Genomic DNA, 16,010 nt, shown 5'->3' with positions numbered 1-16,010 from the left:
AGAAATGTTGGGGGTGGGGGTGCTGCCCAAAGTGAATTTGTGTAAAGACTAAATACTTTTAGGACTTCCCTGGTGGCCTAACAGTTAAGAATTCTGCACTCCCACTGCAAGGGGCACGGGTTTGATCCCTGGTCCTTCCTGGTTTGGAAAGATCCTGCATGCTGTGTGGCATGCCCCCCCCCCCCAAAAAAAAGAATAAATACTTTTAAGAGCCTCTTCAATGAAATATTTCCAGTATACATTATGTGATTTACATGAAAATGCTAACATGAAGATCTAAGTTAGCTTTGCTTTAGTACTCCTAACAGCAAGCCTCTAAGTAAACATGCAAAATAGCAATAGGATGAGGATGATAGTTCATTCCCATACCCTAGATATGAAAGTAAAAATGAATGGAATAAAACACAAAGTGAATACAAACACTCACATTATATGCATATATGAACATGAATATAAAATAAAAGGAATTTAAATAAAAATGGTACTGACTTATTTGGGAATGTGTGTGTGTAGCTTCAATTCTCGGCATTTCCATCGTGCCCTTCACTGTTCTAAGGGCTTTTGTATGGCAAGTCATTTAATGAAAGGTTTTAATTTTTACTGGTGGTAAATGGTCTAACTTGGCCAGGAGCTGTGTCTTATTCCACACAGATAAGTGTTCTTATCTTGTTCCTGTCATTTGATAATGGTCTGGTGTGATGCAATTTACTTCATCTCTGAGCTTGTTTCCTGCTCTGTAAAATAAGGATAATATTATACACTTCAAGGGCTGGCTGAGAACATGATATGGGAAAACAGAGCCTATGTTTGGATGCAAGTTCATTAGTTGACACTACTGTCATCTGTATTTTCCCTGTTGGGGTTCTTTTGATTACTTCGAACTCTTCTTAGTTCTTCTCCCTTCAACCTACTGTGAATCAATTAAGTATATTTTATTTTATATTCTTGTTGTTGTTTTTGGCCATGCCACACAGCATGTAGGATCTTAGTTCCCCAGCCAGGGATTGAATCTGCACTCCCTGCCGTGGAAGCACAAGGTCTTAACCAGTGGACTGCCAGGGGAGTCCCTGATTAAGTATATTTTAAACATCCAAGGCATTTGCTAGGATATTTATTGAACCAATAGTTCAGAGCATCAGTAAGGTTACAAAGGAATATCTTTCATAAGGGCCTTGGTTAGCAGATAACGAAGAAATGGAGAGATAAGGAAAACTCAGTTACAGAATAAGATAATGTTTATATATGCAAAGCCGCCCGTGGTGAAAATATTCAGAGCAGCACTAGTTTAAAAATTATTAATGAGGGACTTCCCTGGTGGTCCAGTGGCTCAGAATCCATGTTCCCAATGCAGGGGTCCAGCTGGGTTCCATCATTAATCAGAAAACTGGTCAGAACTAAGGATTCACATGCCACACTAAAAATAAAGATTCTGCATGCCACAACTAAAAGATCCCATGTGCCTCAACTAAGACCTGGTGCAGCCAAATAATTAAAAAAATAATGAGGTACATCATATGTCAAATTACCTGGTCCTGTGACCAGCAAATACTAGGAGCTCAAAAGTTGCTCATAGATTCAGCATCTGGGAAAGCCCTACATGGATTAAAGATTGTTGGGATAGAGCTGAAGGAAGAATCAGGACTTGAGTGTGATGGATGGGTAGAAATTGAATAGATAAAGCAGAGAGGTAGCCTCTGAGATGAAGAGAATTTCATCACAGGCACTGAGGGTAACGTGCTGATGATATTAACAGAACAGGGAGCTAAGTAGGGTCTCCTGGAGAGATGATGTGAGAACAGATTGTGAAGGATATTAAGAGTAAAATGGGAGAATGAGTGTGATCCACGTGAAATGCTATTGAACCAGCTTAAAAAATTTACACTGGGAACATGTTTTATTTTTTCTTAAAGGATTTCAGTCCTTACCATAATTCTTTTCTCTCTATATAGATAAAAAAAAGGTAAGGCTATCAATGTTAAATTGCCATTAACCTAAAGTGGCCCTGCTGGATATGGGAGAGCTGAGACTGAAGCATACATATTTCAATGAATTCTTTTTGAATTCAGTGTTCCTGCCAGTGTACCATATGATTTCACTCCTGGATTATAGTAAATGAGCTCTTTGTTGTTAACCACTGCTCTTGTCTACAGAACTTGGCCAGGGATAGTGGTCTGGGATACATGATAAATAGTAATTGACGTGAAGCCTTGGTGTATACAAGGGGTCCAATAAGGAGAGCTGGGCCCCAGGGAAAATCTAAAAGGGGCAGCCATATCTTCGCCATCTATCCACACAGGCATAGACATGTGCTCAGGCAGGCTTAGTGTTGTTCCTTCTTGCATATTATTTCCGTCTCAGTTAAATTTCCTTCTTCCTGAGTGATCTTGTTCACATTTTTTTCCATAAGGGTACATGGGCTTGGTGGCTCAAATGGTAAAGAATCTGTCTGCAGTGTAGGAGACCCAGGTTCGATCCCTGGGATGGGAAGGTCTCCTGGAGAAGGGCATGGCAACCCACTCCAGTATTCTTGCCTGGAGAATTCCATGGACATAGGGGCCTGATGGGCTGCAGTCCATGCGGTCACAAAGAGTAGGACACAGCTGAGCAACTATGACTAACACTTTCTTTTCACTTGTGAATCATAAGTTCTTTATTTGTCTGAAATGTTTTTATTGTGTCCTCACTCTAATATGGGAGAAGGCAGTGGCAACCCACTCCAGTGTTCTTCCCTGGAGAATCCCATGGACGGAGGAGCCTGGTGGGCTGCTGTCTATGGGGTTGCAGAGTTGGACACGACTGAAGTGACTTAACAGCAGCAGCGTTCTAATATGATAGTTGAGTTAGGTATAGAATTCTAAGCTGACAAAGATTTTCCTCTAAACATTTTGAAAACCTCATTCCATTGTCTTTTATCCTTGGTTGTTCCTCTTGGGAAGCTGACTAAGTACTTAATAACATTCCTTTTGTGGGTATTTGACTGTCCACCCTATCCGCTAAGACCTTATCTTTACCTTTGGTGTTCTGTGTTTCTTTTGGTGTTTTGGCGTTCTTTTGGTGTTTTGACATCTCTATGTTATTTCAAAGTACAGACTTTTTGATTCTCATTTACTCTGCCTGGGATTCATTGGGGATTTGTTTCTTTCATCTGTGTAGGAAAATTCTCAGGTGTTAACTCTGCAAATATACCTGTCTTTTCATTCTTTCTAATTGTCAATTCTGGGACTCAGATGTGTGTGAAACTTTTCATTCTGTGTCTCTCATTTTCTTATGATTTCTATTAATTCTTTTATTTCTTTAATCATTTTTAAATGTTCTTCTTTTGTATTTTCTTTAAATTGTTCTTTTAGCTCAAGATTTTTTTTTTTTAAACAGTAACTTTATTTATTTGGCTGCACCACTCAGCATGTGGGATCTTGGTTCCCTGACCAGGGATCAAACCTGGGCCCCTACATTGGAAGTAAAGTGAAGTGAAGTCGCTCAGTCATGTCCGACTCTTGGCGACCCCATGAACTATTGCCTACCACGCTCCTCCATCCATGTGCAATCTTAACCAATGGACCAGCAGGGAAGTCCCTTAACTCAAGTTTTCATGGTGCTAGTTTTTCTCCACATTGTGTCAGCTCTCACAGTGGTTTATTTCCTTGTGCTTTTATGATTGTTAATATTATTATCTTTTGTATGAGTATATCTTCAGAAGGGATAGATTTTTTTCCTCTGGGAATCCTAGAGGAAATATCTCTTGTGACTTGGGTTGAGGATGAACAGCTGCTGCTCACCAAACACCTCAGATTTCTTTTTCTTTTAATCGAAGTGTAGTTTTTTAATAATGTTTCATGTACACAGCAACGTGATTCAGTGATACATATGTGTGTATATATATGTGTGTGTGTGTGAAAGTGAAAGTCGCTTAGTCATGTCCAACTCTTTGTGACCCCATGGACTATACAGTCCATGGGATTCTCCAGTCTAGACTACTGGAGTGGCTAGCTGTTCCCTTCTCCAGGGGATCTTCCAACCCAGGGATCGAACACAGGTCTCCCGCATTGCAGGCAGATTCTTTACCAGCTGAGCCACCAGGGAAACCCAAGAATGCTGGAGTGGGTAGCCTCGCCCTTCTCCAGCGGATCTTCCTCACCCAGGAATCAAACTGGTCTCCTGCATTGCAGGCAGATTCTTTGCCAGCTGAGCTACCAGGAAAGCCCATATATATGTATGTATGTGTACTTTTCCAGATTCTATTCCATTATAAGTTATTACAAGGTAGTGAATATAGTTCCCTGTGCTATACGGTTAGTCCTCATTGTTTATTTTATATATAGTAGTATGTATCTGTTAACCCCAAATTGCTAGTTTATCCCCCTCACCTTTTTCCTTTGGGAACCATAAGTTTGTTTTCTATGTTTGCGAGTATATTTCTGTTTTGTAGATAAGTTCATATGTGTCATTTTTTTAAAATATTCCACATGTAAGTTATATCATATGATATTTGTCTTTCTCTGACTCCACTTACTGTGATTATCTCAACATGTCCATCCATGTTGCTACAAATGGCATTATTTCATTGTTTTTAATGGCTGAGTAATATTTCAGCGTGTGTGTGTGTGTGTGTGTGTGTGTGTATCTCAGATTTCATGGTATTTCATTTCTTTCCCTGGGGTATATAACATGATTAATTTTTTCACTCTTCTACGGAATGTATCTTTTGTAGAACTGCATTCCATAGTGCTTTCATTATATTTGTTCTTCACAATAATGCCACAGCCACAGAGAACAATGATCATTGTTTATCATCATACAGTTAAGTCATTAACTTTCCAGAATCTCAGTTGTTCTCATCAGCTGTGCATATATGGAACCTCATGAGTGTCATATTTTGGGGTGACATTATTCATTAAGGGGGAAAAGCGAAGAGAAAGAAATAATCAATGTCAATCTGCTGTAACTAAAAACTCAAGACCCTTGCAAATATAATGTGTTAGAAACCAGGGAGGAGGAGGGGATCAAGTCTTGGAGACCATGGTTTATATTTGACTGAGATCTCTGAGCTCATACCGGGTTTGTTTTCACCAGCTTACCTTGGAGGTATGCCAGCATCAAGACAAACTATATCAGCAGTGGCTTCACTTCCAGCAGAAATTGTAGCTCACCTTCTAATTCTGCTTTTTGAATAAGGCAACTGGGGTGTAGGGAAACAGAAGCCTTTTCTTAAAAACTGCTTAGCAAGTGAATGGCCCATGAGAGGTTGAGATGCTGGTCTCATTTGCTATCTTTCCATATTCTCTCCCTTCTATTTTAGTGACTGGGTACCAAAGTAACCTACAATACTAGGGCTAGAAGTTGTAAGTCTGTTTAAGAAAAAAAAAAAATCAGGAAATTGCTGGAATACTTCAGGCATATTTCTTTGGTTAACTTATTTTGAAGTTTTTCTCTGTTCTGTATTTTAGCTGGCCTTATAATTTATCAAAGACAGGCTCATTGTTTTGGCAAGCCCCTGGTCTGGAAGCCTCCAACAAAAACTCACAGCACTCTGTCTGAATAGGAATTTTTAAATGCATTCTTAGTCTTGAACTGAAAATATATTCTAGATGCAACAGTTTGCTGGGAAATTGAAACAACGCCATCTATCATACAACATTACTCCAGAAAGAGAGGTCCTTCTCTTCCTTTGTTAATGCCCTGCCTACTATACTTAGAGCAGTGTGTGTGTGTGTGTGTGTGTGTGTGTGTGTGTGTGTACCTCAGAGACAGCCACACTACTTCAGTCTTTCACTGTTTCTGAAATTCTGCATAGAATCTGCCTCTTTCACCAAGCTTTTTAGCAAACTAAACTATAACTTCATCACTTTCAGAAGTGATCATTAGTAATGGGTTTTTTTTTTAAATAATAATGAAGGTATTTTATAAATACTGCTTTGAAAACTTAAATCATATATAGCTTTCACTTTCCCTTATTCCATACTCTTTCAAATTATTTTTTCTTCCAAGCCACACAGTTTTCTTACTGTTCAGTTTCTCAGTCGTTTCTGATTCTTTGCCACCCCGTGAATTGTAGCACGCCAGGCTTCCCTGTCCTTCACCATCTCCCGGAGCTTGTTCAAACTCACATTCATTGTGTCGGTGATGCATCCAACCATCTCATCCTCTGTCGCCCCCTTTTCTTCCTGCCTTCAATCTTTCCCAGCATCAGGGTCTTTTCCAATGAGTTTCCACTTTGCATCAGGTGGCCAAAATATTGGAGCTTCAGCTTCAACATCAGTCCTTCCAATGAATATTCAGGATTGACTGGTTGGATCTCCTTGCAGTCCAAGGGACTCTCAAGAGTGTTCTCCAGCACCACAATTCAAAAGCATCAATTCTTCGGTGCTCAGCTTTCTTTATAGTCCAACTCTCACATCCATACTTGGCTACTCAAAACACCACAACCTTGACTATACAGACCTTTGTTGGCAAAGTAATGTCTCTGCTTTTTAATATGCTGCCTAGGTTTGTCATAACTTTCCTTCCAAGGAGCAAGCGTCTTTTAATTTCATGGCTGCAGTCACCATCTGAAGTGATTTTAGAGCCCAAGAAAATTAAGTTTGTTACTGTTTCCATTGTTTCGCCATCTATTTGCCGTGAAGTGATGGGACCGGATGCCATGATCTTCATTTTTTTAATGTTGAGTTTTAGGCCAGCTTTTTCACTCTCCTCTTTAACCTTCATCAAGAGGCTCTTTAGTTCCTCTTTGCTTTCTGCCTTGAGAGTTTTGTCATTTGCATATCTGAGGTTATTGGTATTTCTCCTGGCAATCTTGATTCCAGCTTATACTTCCTCCAGCCTGGCATTTCGCATGATGTATATACAATAGGTTAAATAAGCAGGGTGCTACACAATAGTATGACATATAATTAATCAATTACATTACTGGACATTTGTCTCAAATTATTAGCTATGATAAACAATACTTTGTGGATATCTTTATGCACATTGAAGATTATTTCGTTAGGATAAATTCCACAGAAGTAGAATTGCTAAGTCAAAGACTAGGGTGAAATCAGTTTTGCTTCTAATCATTAACAAATCTTAGAGAAATTCAGTCTAGCAGTTAGAAGTTTCAGGGATTCTTAAAAGAGCGCTATTTTTCTGATCTCAAAAATACCTATCGGAATTTCCCTGATGGTCCAGTGGTTAAGACTCTGTGCTTCCATCATAGGGGGCATGGGTTTGATCCTTGGTCAGGGCACTGAGATGCCGAGTGGTACAGCAAAATTAGTAAATTTAAAAAATAAAATACCTAGGGCTTCCCTGGTGGCTCAGTGGTAAAAAATCCACCTGCCAACACAGGAGATGTGGATTCTGTCCCTGGTCTGGGAAGATCCCACATCCTGCAGGGCAACTGAGTCACAACTGCTGAGCCCAAGAGTCCTACGTGGTCCGCAGCAAGGGAAGCCACAGCAATGAGAAGCCTGCACACTGCACCGAAGAGCAGACCCCGCTCGCTGCAGCTAGAAAAGAGTCCGCACAGCTGTGAAGACCCAGCACAGCCAAACCAACCAACCAACCTAAGAAATGGGTTGTAATATCCTTGTATGCCATGAAAACGTGTGCGTTTCTTCCCATTAAGCTGGCCACATCCAAAAGGCAAGGTGCTGCAATCGCCGGAGCTGCTGGTGCCTCTGAGACACACCAGCTCTGCCAGCTATTGACTGGTGCCTGGTGGTATCATTTGTCTAGTGATGCTTGCTGCTCTGTTCCTGGAACTTTCGCCAGGAAATTTACCTCCTCTCCATGTCACCTAGCTCCTGATGTCAGTGTTACCAGTGATTATCAGAAGGTGGCATGTGCAGGGACTTTCGCTTTCTAAACCTTACCATTTTATAGATTTGAATTAGTTACCACAAGCATATTTTTGTAATCAGGTGAAAAAAAGAAAGAACTGATGAAGACGGAGAGAGGTCAGATAACCCAGATTATTAAAGTGGTGAGTTTAATTTTATCTGTGACATGAAGTCAGCAGCTCAGGTAGCTTGCAGGAGGGTGAGTCAAGAGCCAAGTGCCCTGCCGCAGTCTTGCTGTGCCTCCAGTCCAGCCTGTGTGCCCTTTGGGCTGGTTTCCGGGGCTGATGGTCAGGCCATCTGCCCCCTAAGTGGAGCTGCTTCAAGGTGCTGGCTATTGAATAATAAATATGGGCAGCCTTAGCTGTGGTGCAGAATAGTAAATGCAGAATACAGTCTTGATTTAGCCTTCCTTTTCCTCCTGGCCTAAAATACAATTGGTTTCTTCTCTTGATGAGAGTCCCTTGAACTGCAATGAGATCAAACGTGTCGATCCTAAAGGAAGTCAACCCTGAATATTCACTGGAAGGACTGATGCTGAAGCTTCAATAATTTGGCCACCTTATGAAAAGAGATGACTCATTGGAAAAGACCCTGATGCTGGAAAAGATTGAAGGCAAAAGGAGAAGAGAACAGCAGAGGATGAGATGGTTAGACAGCATCACTGACTCAATGGACATGAATTGGAGCAAACTCTGGGAGATAGTGGAGGACAGAGGAGCCTGGTGTGGTGCCGTCCATGGGGTCACAAAGAGATGGACACGACTCAATGACTGAAAAATATGATGATGATAATGAAATAAAATATTGAAAGTCCAGCTTCTCCAGAGGATACTTACTGCTGTTGGAGCTATGACTGATGAAACCCTCTCCATTGTGTTCCCCCAATTTTTGGTAATCAAGGAGGGCCTTTCTAAGCTGTTATACTCCATACTTCAAGCCAAGGGAAAAAATGACTTTTCAAAGCTCTGAGTTCTGCTGCAGTAAATAGTTTGTCATTTAAGGAACATCAAATGGATACAGTTCTGAGAAGACTGAGGACATGTTAAAAAAATCAATATATCTCAGTAGACTTGCCTGGTGGCCCAGCGGTTATGAATCTGCCTGCCAATGCAGGGGACACAGGCTCGATCCCTGGTCCAGGAACTGAGATCCCCCTGCATGCATGCTCAGTCGCTTCAGTCATGTCTGACTCTTTGGGACCCTATAGGCCATAGCTTGCCAGGCTCCCCCACTCCATGGGATTCTCCAGGCATGGATACTGGAGTGGGTTGCCATGCCCTTCTCCACGGGAAATTCACGATCCAGGGATCGAACCTGCATCTCCTACATTGGCAAGCGGTTGTTCACCACTAGTGCCACCTGGAAAGCCCAAGGTCCCTCATTCCACAGCTACTGGGTGGGCATGCTCTGGAGGCCTTGAGCCACACAAGAGAAGCCATGTTACATCTCATTATGTATACGAGTTAGGGTATAGGGTATAGGGATCAAACTTGTCGATCCTAAAAGAAATCAACCTGAATCTTCATTGGAAGGACTGATGCTGAAGCTGAAACTCCAGTACTTTAGCCATCTGATGTGAAGAACTGAAAAGACCCTGATGCTGGGAAAGATTGCAGGCGGGAGGAGAAGGGGACGACAGAGGATGAGATGGTTGGATGGCATCACTGACTCGATGGACATGACTTTGAGTAAACTCGGGGAGTTGGTGATGGACAGGGAAGCCTGGCATGCTGCAGTCCATGAGGTCATGAAGAGTTGGACACGACTGAGCAACTGAACTGAACTGATGTATATGAGTAGAACCAGTCTGTATTTGCTCATTTTGTTAAAAGGTCAAAAGCCATAAGAAGTAATGGTAAAAGATGTGAGGGTATAACATAGTAAGAAAATCTACCACGTTCCCCATATGAAAGTAAACACATCCCTTAGTATGGCCCATTTTCTCTGTTTATGACGACTGAGACTCAGCCAGCAGTGTTCTTTTCTTAATGAATTGAACAGGAAGTAGCTGTACATTTTGGCCAGGCTGATCATCTAAATTTAACTAACTAAATGGATTATAGTATTTTTGTCTTTAAACCCATTAGGATTTAGAAGCATTGGGCTCCAGCTCGGTTTCTAAAATATTGTTTCCTTTATTTAGAAACTGTAACTCTGACCTTTGAAGCAGATGTCGATAAGACCATGTTAAGAATTATCAAGTAGTGAAGTCACACTTAAGTGATGCATACTTAGGCTAATTTGGATTTATTTGGGGAGATTCCCAAGGATTTGTTAAAGAAATTCCACAGTTCAAATTCAGTCTTTCTGACTGACAGTGAAAGTGGTGTAGCTCTTATTTAAAGATCTCTGTGACTTATGGCCTCAGGCCATTGTGGTCATTCTGGACTTTTTTAGAATATTATCTCTAAATTCTGCAACTCTGACTCGTTAAAAAAAAAAAAAAAAAACCCTTGAACTTCTCTCTGCCCCACAGTAATGTTGCTACAAGATGCTGTACCTTTTATTCTTAGAATGGGAACTTGAATGAAAAAAAATAGCTGATGGTCTTGCCGAGGATGGAAATACTGTACCTCTTTAAGATAATAGTTGCTATTTTTAGACAGACTTACAAAGAGCTGGGAAATGGTGATGCTTCTAATCTTCATGCAGCCTTAGGCATGAGGAGATGCACTCTCGAAAATATCTAGTTATTTAGCAGTTTCTCCAAATAAGTTTTTGAAAATACTTTATTTTTAAAAGCATATTTGTAATAATGAGTAACTGACTCAGCCCTGGTGTTTGAGAGAGACTCTTGAAGTTCCAGTGCAAAGTAAACATCACAGTTTATGAAGCAAAAATAGATTTCCATAGTAAATCTTAGAACAATGGTGCATTCCTGGGCCTGGGGTTCAACAGTGGGTATTAATTCAAAGCAGCTGGATCCTGGGATGAGAGTAAAACAGCCCTGTCTTCCCACTGTGGTCTTGCAGAGCGTGATATGCGGCGATATTTTGCTGCTTCTAAATGTTGCTTTATCTTTTTAGTGGGTCAGAGATAGACTGTAGATATACGAAGACTTTTGCGTACTGATGGCCAAGCTTTTTCTTTTCAGAAAACGGCCCAAGAATAATGCTTCTTTCATAAAAGGCAGACCCGTTCCTTCCCTCTGAAGTCTGCTTTCTTCTGTTCTCTCACTTTCCAGGCTGGATTTTATCCATGTTCTTCTTTATCTCGGTCCCTTCTGTAGTTTACATGTAGCGGTCACCGAGTTGTATTTTGGGATTACAGCGTATGGGGCACTGTGAAACAATTACGAGTTGATATGCTTATAAAAGCAATTATAGGCTTCACTGGTAAAGAATCTGCCTGCCAATGCAGGAGATCTGAGTTCAATCCCTGGGTCAGGAAGATCCCCTGGAGAAGGAAATGAAATGGCAACCCACTCCAGTATTCTTGCCTGGGAAGTTCCATGGACAGAGGAGCCTGGTGGGCTATAGTCCATGGAGTCACAGGAGAGTCAGACACGAATTAGCAGCTAAACGACAACAGAAAGTAATTATATAGCCAAAGCAAAAACATTATTAGAGATTCTGGGGAGCTCAGAGGAAGGAGGGTAACAGGCCCTTCCAGTCAGGTGGTCCTGGGGCACCGCCAACAAGCTCGCCTCCAGTTCTCAGGAGTAAAATATTCCACAGTTGTTATGAGGGATTGATTATCGGGAAGCATTGATCTGCATATGTCGGCTGTGTGTGTGTGTACACACACACATACATGCATATTTAATGATGACATTCTGATCCTTGTTTCAGAACTAAGCTATATTCAATTTTCACCAAGTTGGATCATTTCTCCAAAATAAATCAGGAGATGCTCCACCTTGGTACTCTTCATTTATAAAAGAGATGAAGGAACCTGCCTGCCCGGGGCATTTTCTGACATTTTTCTGAAGAAGGTTTGTGAATGAAGTGGAGAATTTTTTAGAAATGGGGGGGTCTACCTGGGAATTTCGTTGGTGGTGGGTTGTCATTGTCGCTTTTTTCCCATAGTCCTAGCAGAGTGACACATGATAAAACTCTAGGTAACTGAAAGTGTTAAAAGGGTTTTTGAGTTGGTTGCATCAGGGGAACAGATGGAGTGCACGTAGGTGGGGAGGCTACTGTTTAAACGGAGGAGGGTTACTGTGTAGTGGACGGGCACAGATTTTACAGGGTAGCTGGGGACTGGCTAATACATGTGCTGGGAAGGACAGTAAAGCGGAAGCCGAAGCATATGGTCAGGAAGGGAGTTAAGAGGCCGCCGACAAAGAGGAAGAACGTGGCAGCTGAACTAATAACAGAGGGGAGATGAGAAGTTGGTAAATTGGGTTTTAAGTACCTAAAGGTCTTAAGAAACTAAGAAATCTCAGGTAATAAGGAAATCAGTTTGGAAATGTTAATATTGATACCTGCACTAGGGAAGTGTTTACTGAAGAACAGAGAAGGGAATAAAGGAAGCAGGTCTGAATGATCCGCCATGGCTTCACGGATACACAGATGAGCGAAGCGTGTCGAGGAAGTGAAATCAGGTTAAACCTTCAAGTCACAGAGGCAGGAAACCAATAAAGGACGTTGAGATGTAAAGAAACCGACCTGGAACCAGCGACCAGACAGCGCGTAGGACAGACAGACAGCTCCAACCTTTCCTCTTCGTGTTGGCATTTGGATGGTTCTCTTGTTTTTTCTTTATCTTAAAAAAAAAAAAAAATTAGGTTCAGTAAAACAAAGCAAAACAAGCAAACAGACAAAAGTTGCCTTGGCTGTGTTGGAACAAGGCCCTTCTCCTGTTGTGTTCTTGGCTTGGTGTGGTGAGTTTGCCAAGCGCACGGGCCAAGTCATCTCTTCATCTGGCAGGAGGTGGTTTTTGCCCTGCGTGGACCTCAGATCATCTTAGAGATTCATGAGATTATATTTATCAAGGCACCTCCAAGGAATCTGAGGAGCTAATACCAGCATAACAATCACTGGTATTTGTGGAGGACTTAGGCTTTTCAGATATTCTTGTTTGAGCTTTCAAATCGATTATGCGGCTTGTCGCTAACAGCCTCTTTCTTGTTTGTGTGTAATTAACCAAAATATGAATTAAAACAGAGAAACAAATGTAGGAATTCTATCATTATTTAGGAGAAAAGCAATGCAATAAAACATTAGAAAAGACCCTGATACTGGGAAAGATTGAAGGCAGGAGAGAAGGGGGTGACAGAGGACGAAATAGTTGGATGGCATCACTGACTCCATGGACATTAGTTTGAGCAAACTCCGGGAGATAGTGAAGGACAGGGAAGCCTGGCGTGCTGTAGTCCACGGGGTCACAAAGAGTCAGACACAGCTGAAGGACACACACACACACACACACACACACACACACACAGCGCAAAGAGGGCACCATACTTAGAGCTACTTTAAATATATTCTGAAAAAAACCACAGTGCAGAGTTTTAGAAAGACCTCTATAGATCAGTGGGTCACATGCCTTTTTAATTCATGAACTCCTTTGATAACTGGATAAAAAAAAATTATGGATCCCCTGTCCCCAACTCAAAAAATAAAAAAATATGATCAGAGGTTCCCACAAGGGAACCTAAATCTTGGTAATAAATGTGTGAATTGGGCCAAGTGTAGACAATAAAGAATGTTGGTACATTTCAAACTAGAAAGTAATGCCGCGTTAAGGCAAGAATGGTGGGGTTTGTGAAAATCAAAGTGTAGTTGATGAGTTGGATAGATAGCATCACTGACTCAACAGAAATGAATTTGAGCAAACTCCAGGAGATAATGAAGGACAGAGGAGGGTGGCATGCTGCAGTCCATGGGGTCACAAAGAATCGGACACGACTTATCGAATGAACAACAACAGTAGTTCTTTTATAATATTATGTTAGTTTCAGGTGTTGGCTATATTTCCCTGTGCTATACAGTATATCCTTGTTGCTTATCTATTATAAATATAGTAGTTTGAATTATTAATCTCATACCCATAATTTGTCCCTCTCTCTTTTGATAATCACAAGTTTATTTCTATATCTGTGAGTCTGACAATCATTTGTGATATTTTTTCTTAGATTCCACCTGTAAGTGGTGTCTTACAGTGTTTGTCTTTCTCTATCCGACTTATTTCACTAAGCATAATAGTCCCTAGGTCCATTTATGCTGCTACAAATGGAAGTATTTCATTTTTTTTATGGCTGAGTAATATAATGGAATATTATATGTTCCAAGACATAGCTCAGATGGTAAAGAATCTGCCTGCAATGCAGGAGACCCGGTTTTGATCCCTGGATCAGGAAGAGCCCCTGGAGAAGGAAATGGCAACCCACTCCAGTATTCTAGGCTGGAGAATCCCATGGACAGAGGAGCCTGGCAAGTCACAGTCCATGGGGTCGCTAAAAGTTGGACTAACACACAGTATTCCATTGTGTATGTATATTGTATCTTCCTAATCCATTCATCTGTTGGTGGGCGCTTGAGTTGCTTCTATGACTTGACTGTTGTAAATAGTGCCGCTATGAACATTGGGGTGCACATATCTATTTTTATGGATATATACTCAGGAGTGGATTTGCTGGATCATATGGTAGTTCTATTTTTATTTTTTTGAGGAACCTGCATATTGTTTTCTATAGGGGCTGTACCAGTTCACAGTGCACAAGGGTTCCCTTTTTTCTACATCCTCACCAACATTTATTATTTGTAGACTTTTCCTAATAGCCATTTTGACAGGTGCAAGGTGATAGTTCACTGCTGTTTTGATTTGCATTTAGCGACTTCACTTTCACTTTTCACTTTCATGCGTTGGAGAAGGAAATGGCAGCCCACTCCAGTGTTTTTGCCTGGAGAATCCCAGGGACCGCAGAGCCTGGTGGGCTGCCGTCTATGGGGTCGCACAGAGTCGGACACAACTGAAGTGACGCAGCAGCAGCAGCAATAGTTTGTGATGTCGAGCATCTTTTCATGTGATGTGCTATTGGCCATCTGTGGGTCTTCTTTGGAGAAATGTGTCTTCAGGTCTTCTGCCCTATTTTGGATTGGGTTGTTTAAACAGTTTTTTTAAAAAAACAGCACCTGGTAAATAGAATACGTTTGAGGAAAATGTGGCACCTGCTCCCCCCAGTCCCTCCAGTTTGCAATCCTAGGCTTTTATATGTTATGTGGAAACATGGGAAGTTCTCATTTTTTGCCCTAAGGCACGACAACAAGCTCAAACGCGTCATCAAATGGCAGAGGACAGCAAAGCAGATTACTCATCAGTTCTTCAGAAATTCAACCATGAGCAGCATGAATATTACCACACTCACATTCCCAATATCTTTCAGGTAAGTGGTTCAGCTCTCTCAGATTTGCTTGGCTTAGAAACATGTTACTTGGAATCATGATTTCCAAGTATTTATAGCATTCTAAATTTCCTCTAACTCAAATCACTTTTAAAAAACATTCAGATTAAGCACATACTGACATTAAGATGAAACATGACATGAATCCCAAAATTAATCAATAGACTTTGAAAGTTTCCTTGGTTTGACCCTGCAACCATTCTTGGTCAGACTTAGAACTGGGATTCTTACATTAACACTTTTTTCGCTAAAAGGACCATTCTACTTACAAAAGTGCCAGACTTACCTTAGGAATCAGAGCAGCATTAAGACAGTCGTAGGATTTGAACAGGTGACTATGAACATTTGGGGGGGAATGAATCTGTTGGTGGAATTAATGTTTTCTTTTTCTTTTTTCTGGATGTGTACCCTGGAGTGGATCATATGGTAGTTCTATTTTTATTTTTTTGAGGAACCTGCATATTGCTTTCAAAGGGCTGCACCAATTTGCATCCCCACCATCAGTGTACAAGGGTTTTCTTTTCTCTGTATCCTCACCAACATCTGTTATTGGTAGACTTTTCCTGATAGCCATTTTGACAGGTGTGAAGTGATAGTTCCCTCTTGTTTTGACAGTCCTGTTGTCTTTCCTTTGGATTGTTTTTCTTTGGGCTACTTTAAGTTGTCAAGAATAGTATGAGAAAGGATACATGATACTGTTCTCCCCACTTTAGGAATTTTTTACAACTTCAAGTTCCACTGTAGAATAAATAACAAAAATTTGTATCATGGTGTCTACACAGCAAACAAGAACTTCCAGCTTGCAAAGAAGAGGGTGGGACAAATTGAGAGAGTAGCAGTGAAAC

At 41.1% G+C, this 16,010-nt stretch overlaps 1 protein-coding gene across 16 annotated transcripts in view; it reads left to right on the top strand.

The window, feature by feature from the left end:
- Positions 1-16,010, top strand: part of FNBP1 (formin binding protein 1) — a 134,604-nt gene that overhangs the window by 87,297 nt on the left and 31,297 nt on the right. For all 16 annotated transcript variants that reach the window (XM_070454559.1, XM_070454619.1, XM_070454593.1 and 13 more), the window contains one exon: positions 15,019-15,147. In XM_070454559.1, the coding sequence (XP_070310660.1) occupies positions 15,019-15,147 (129 nt within the window). The remainder of the gene's footprint in view (positions 1-15,018; positions 15,148-16,010) is intronic.

This window comes from Odocoileus virginianus, chromosome 2 (assembly GCF_023699985.2).
Source record: "Odocoileus virginianus isolate 20LAN1187 ecotype Illinois chromosome 2, Ovbor_1.2, whole genome shotgun sequence".
Classification (NCBI taxonomy): Eukaryota; Metazoa; Chordata; class Mammalia; order Artiodactyla; family Cervidae; genus Odocoileus; species Odocoileus virginianus.
This window is presented reverse-complemented; position numbering and strand designations above follow the sequence as displayed.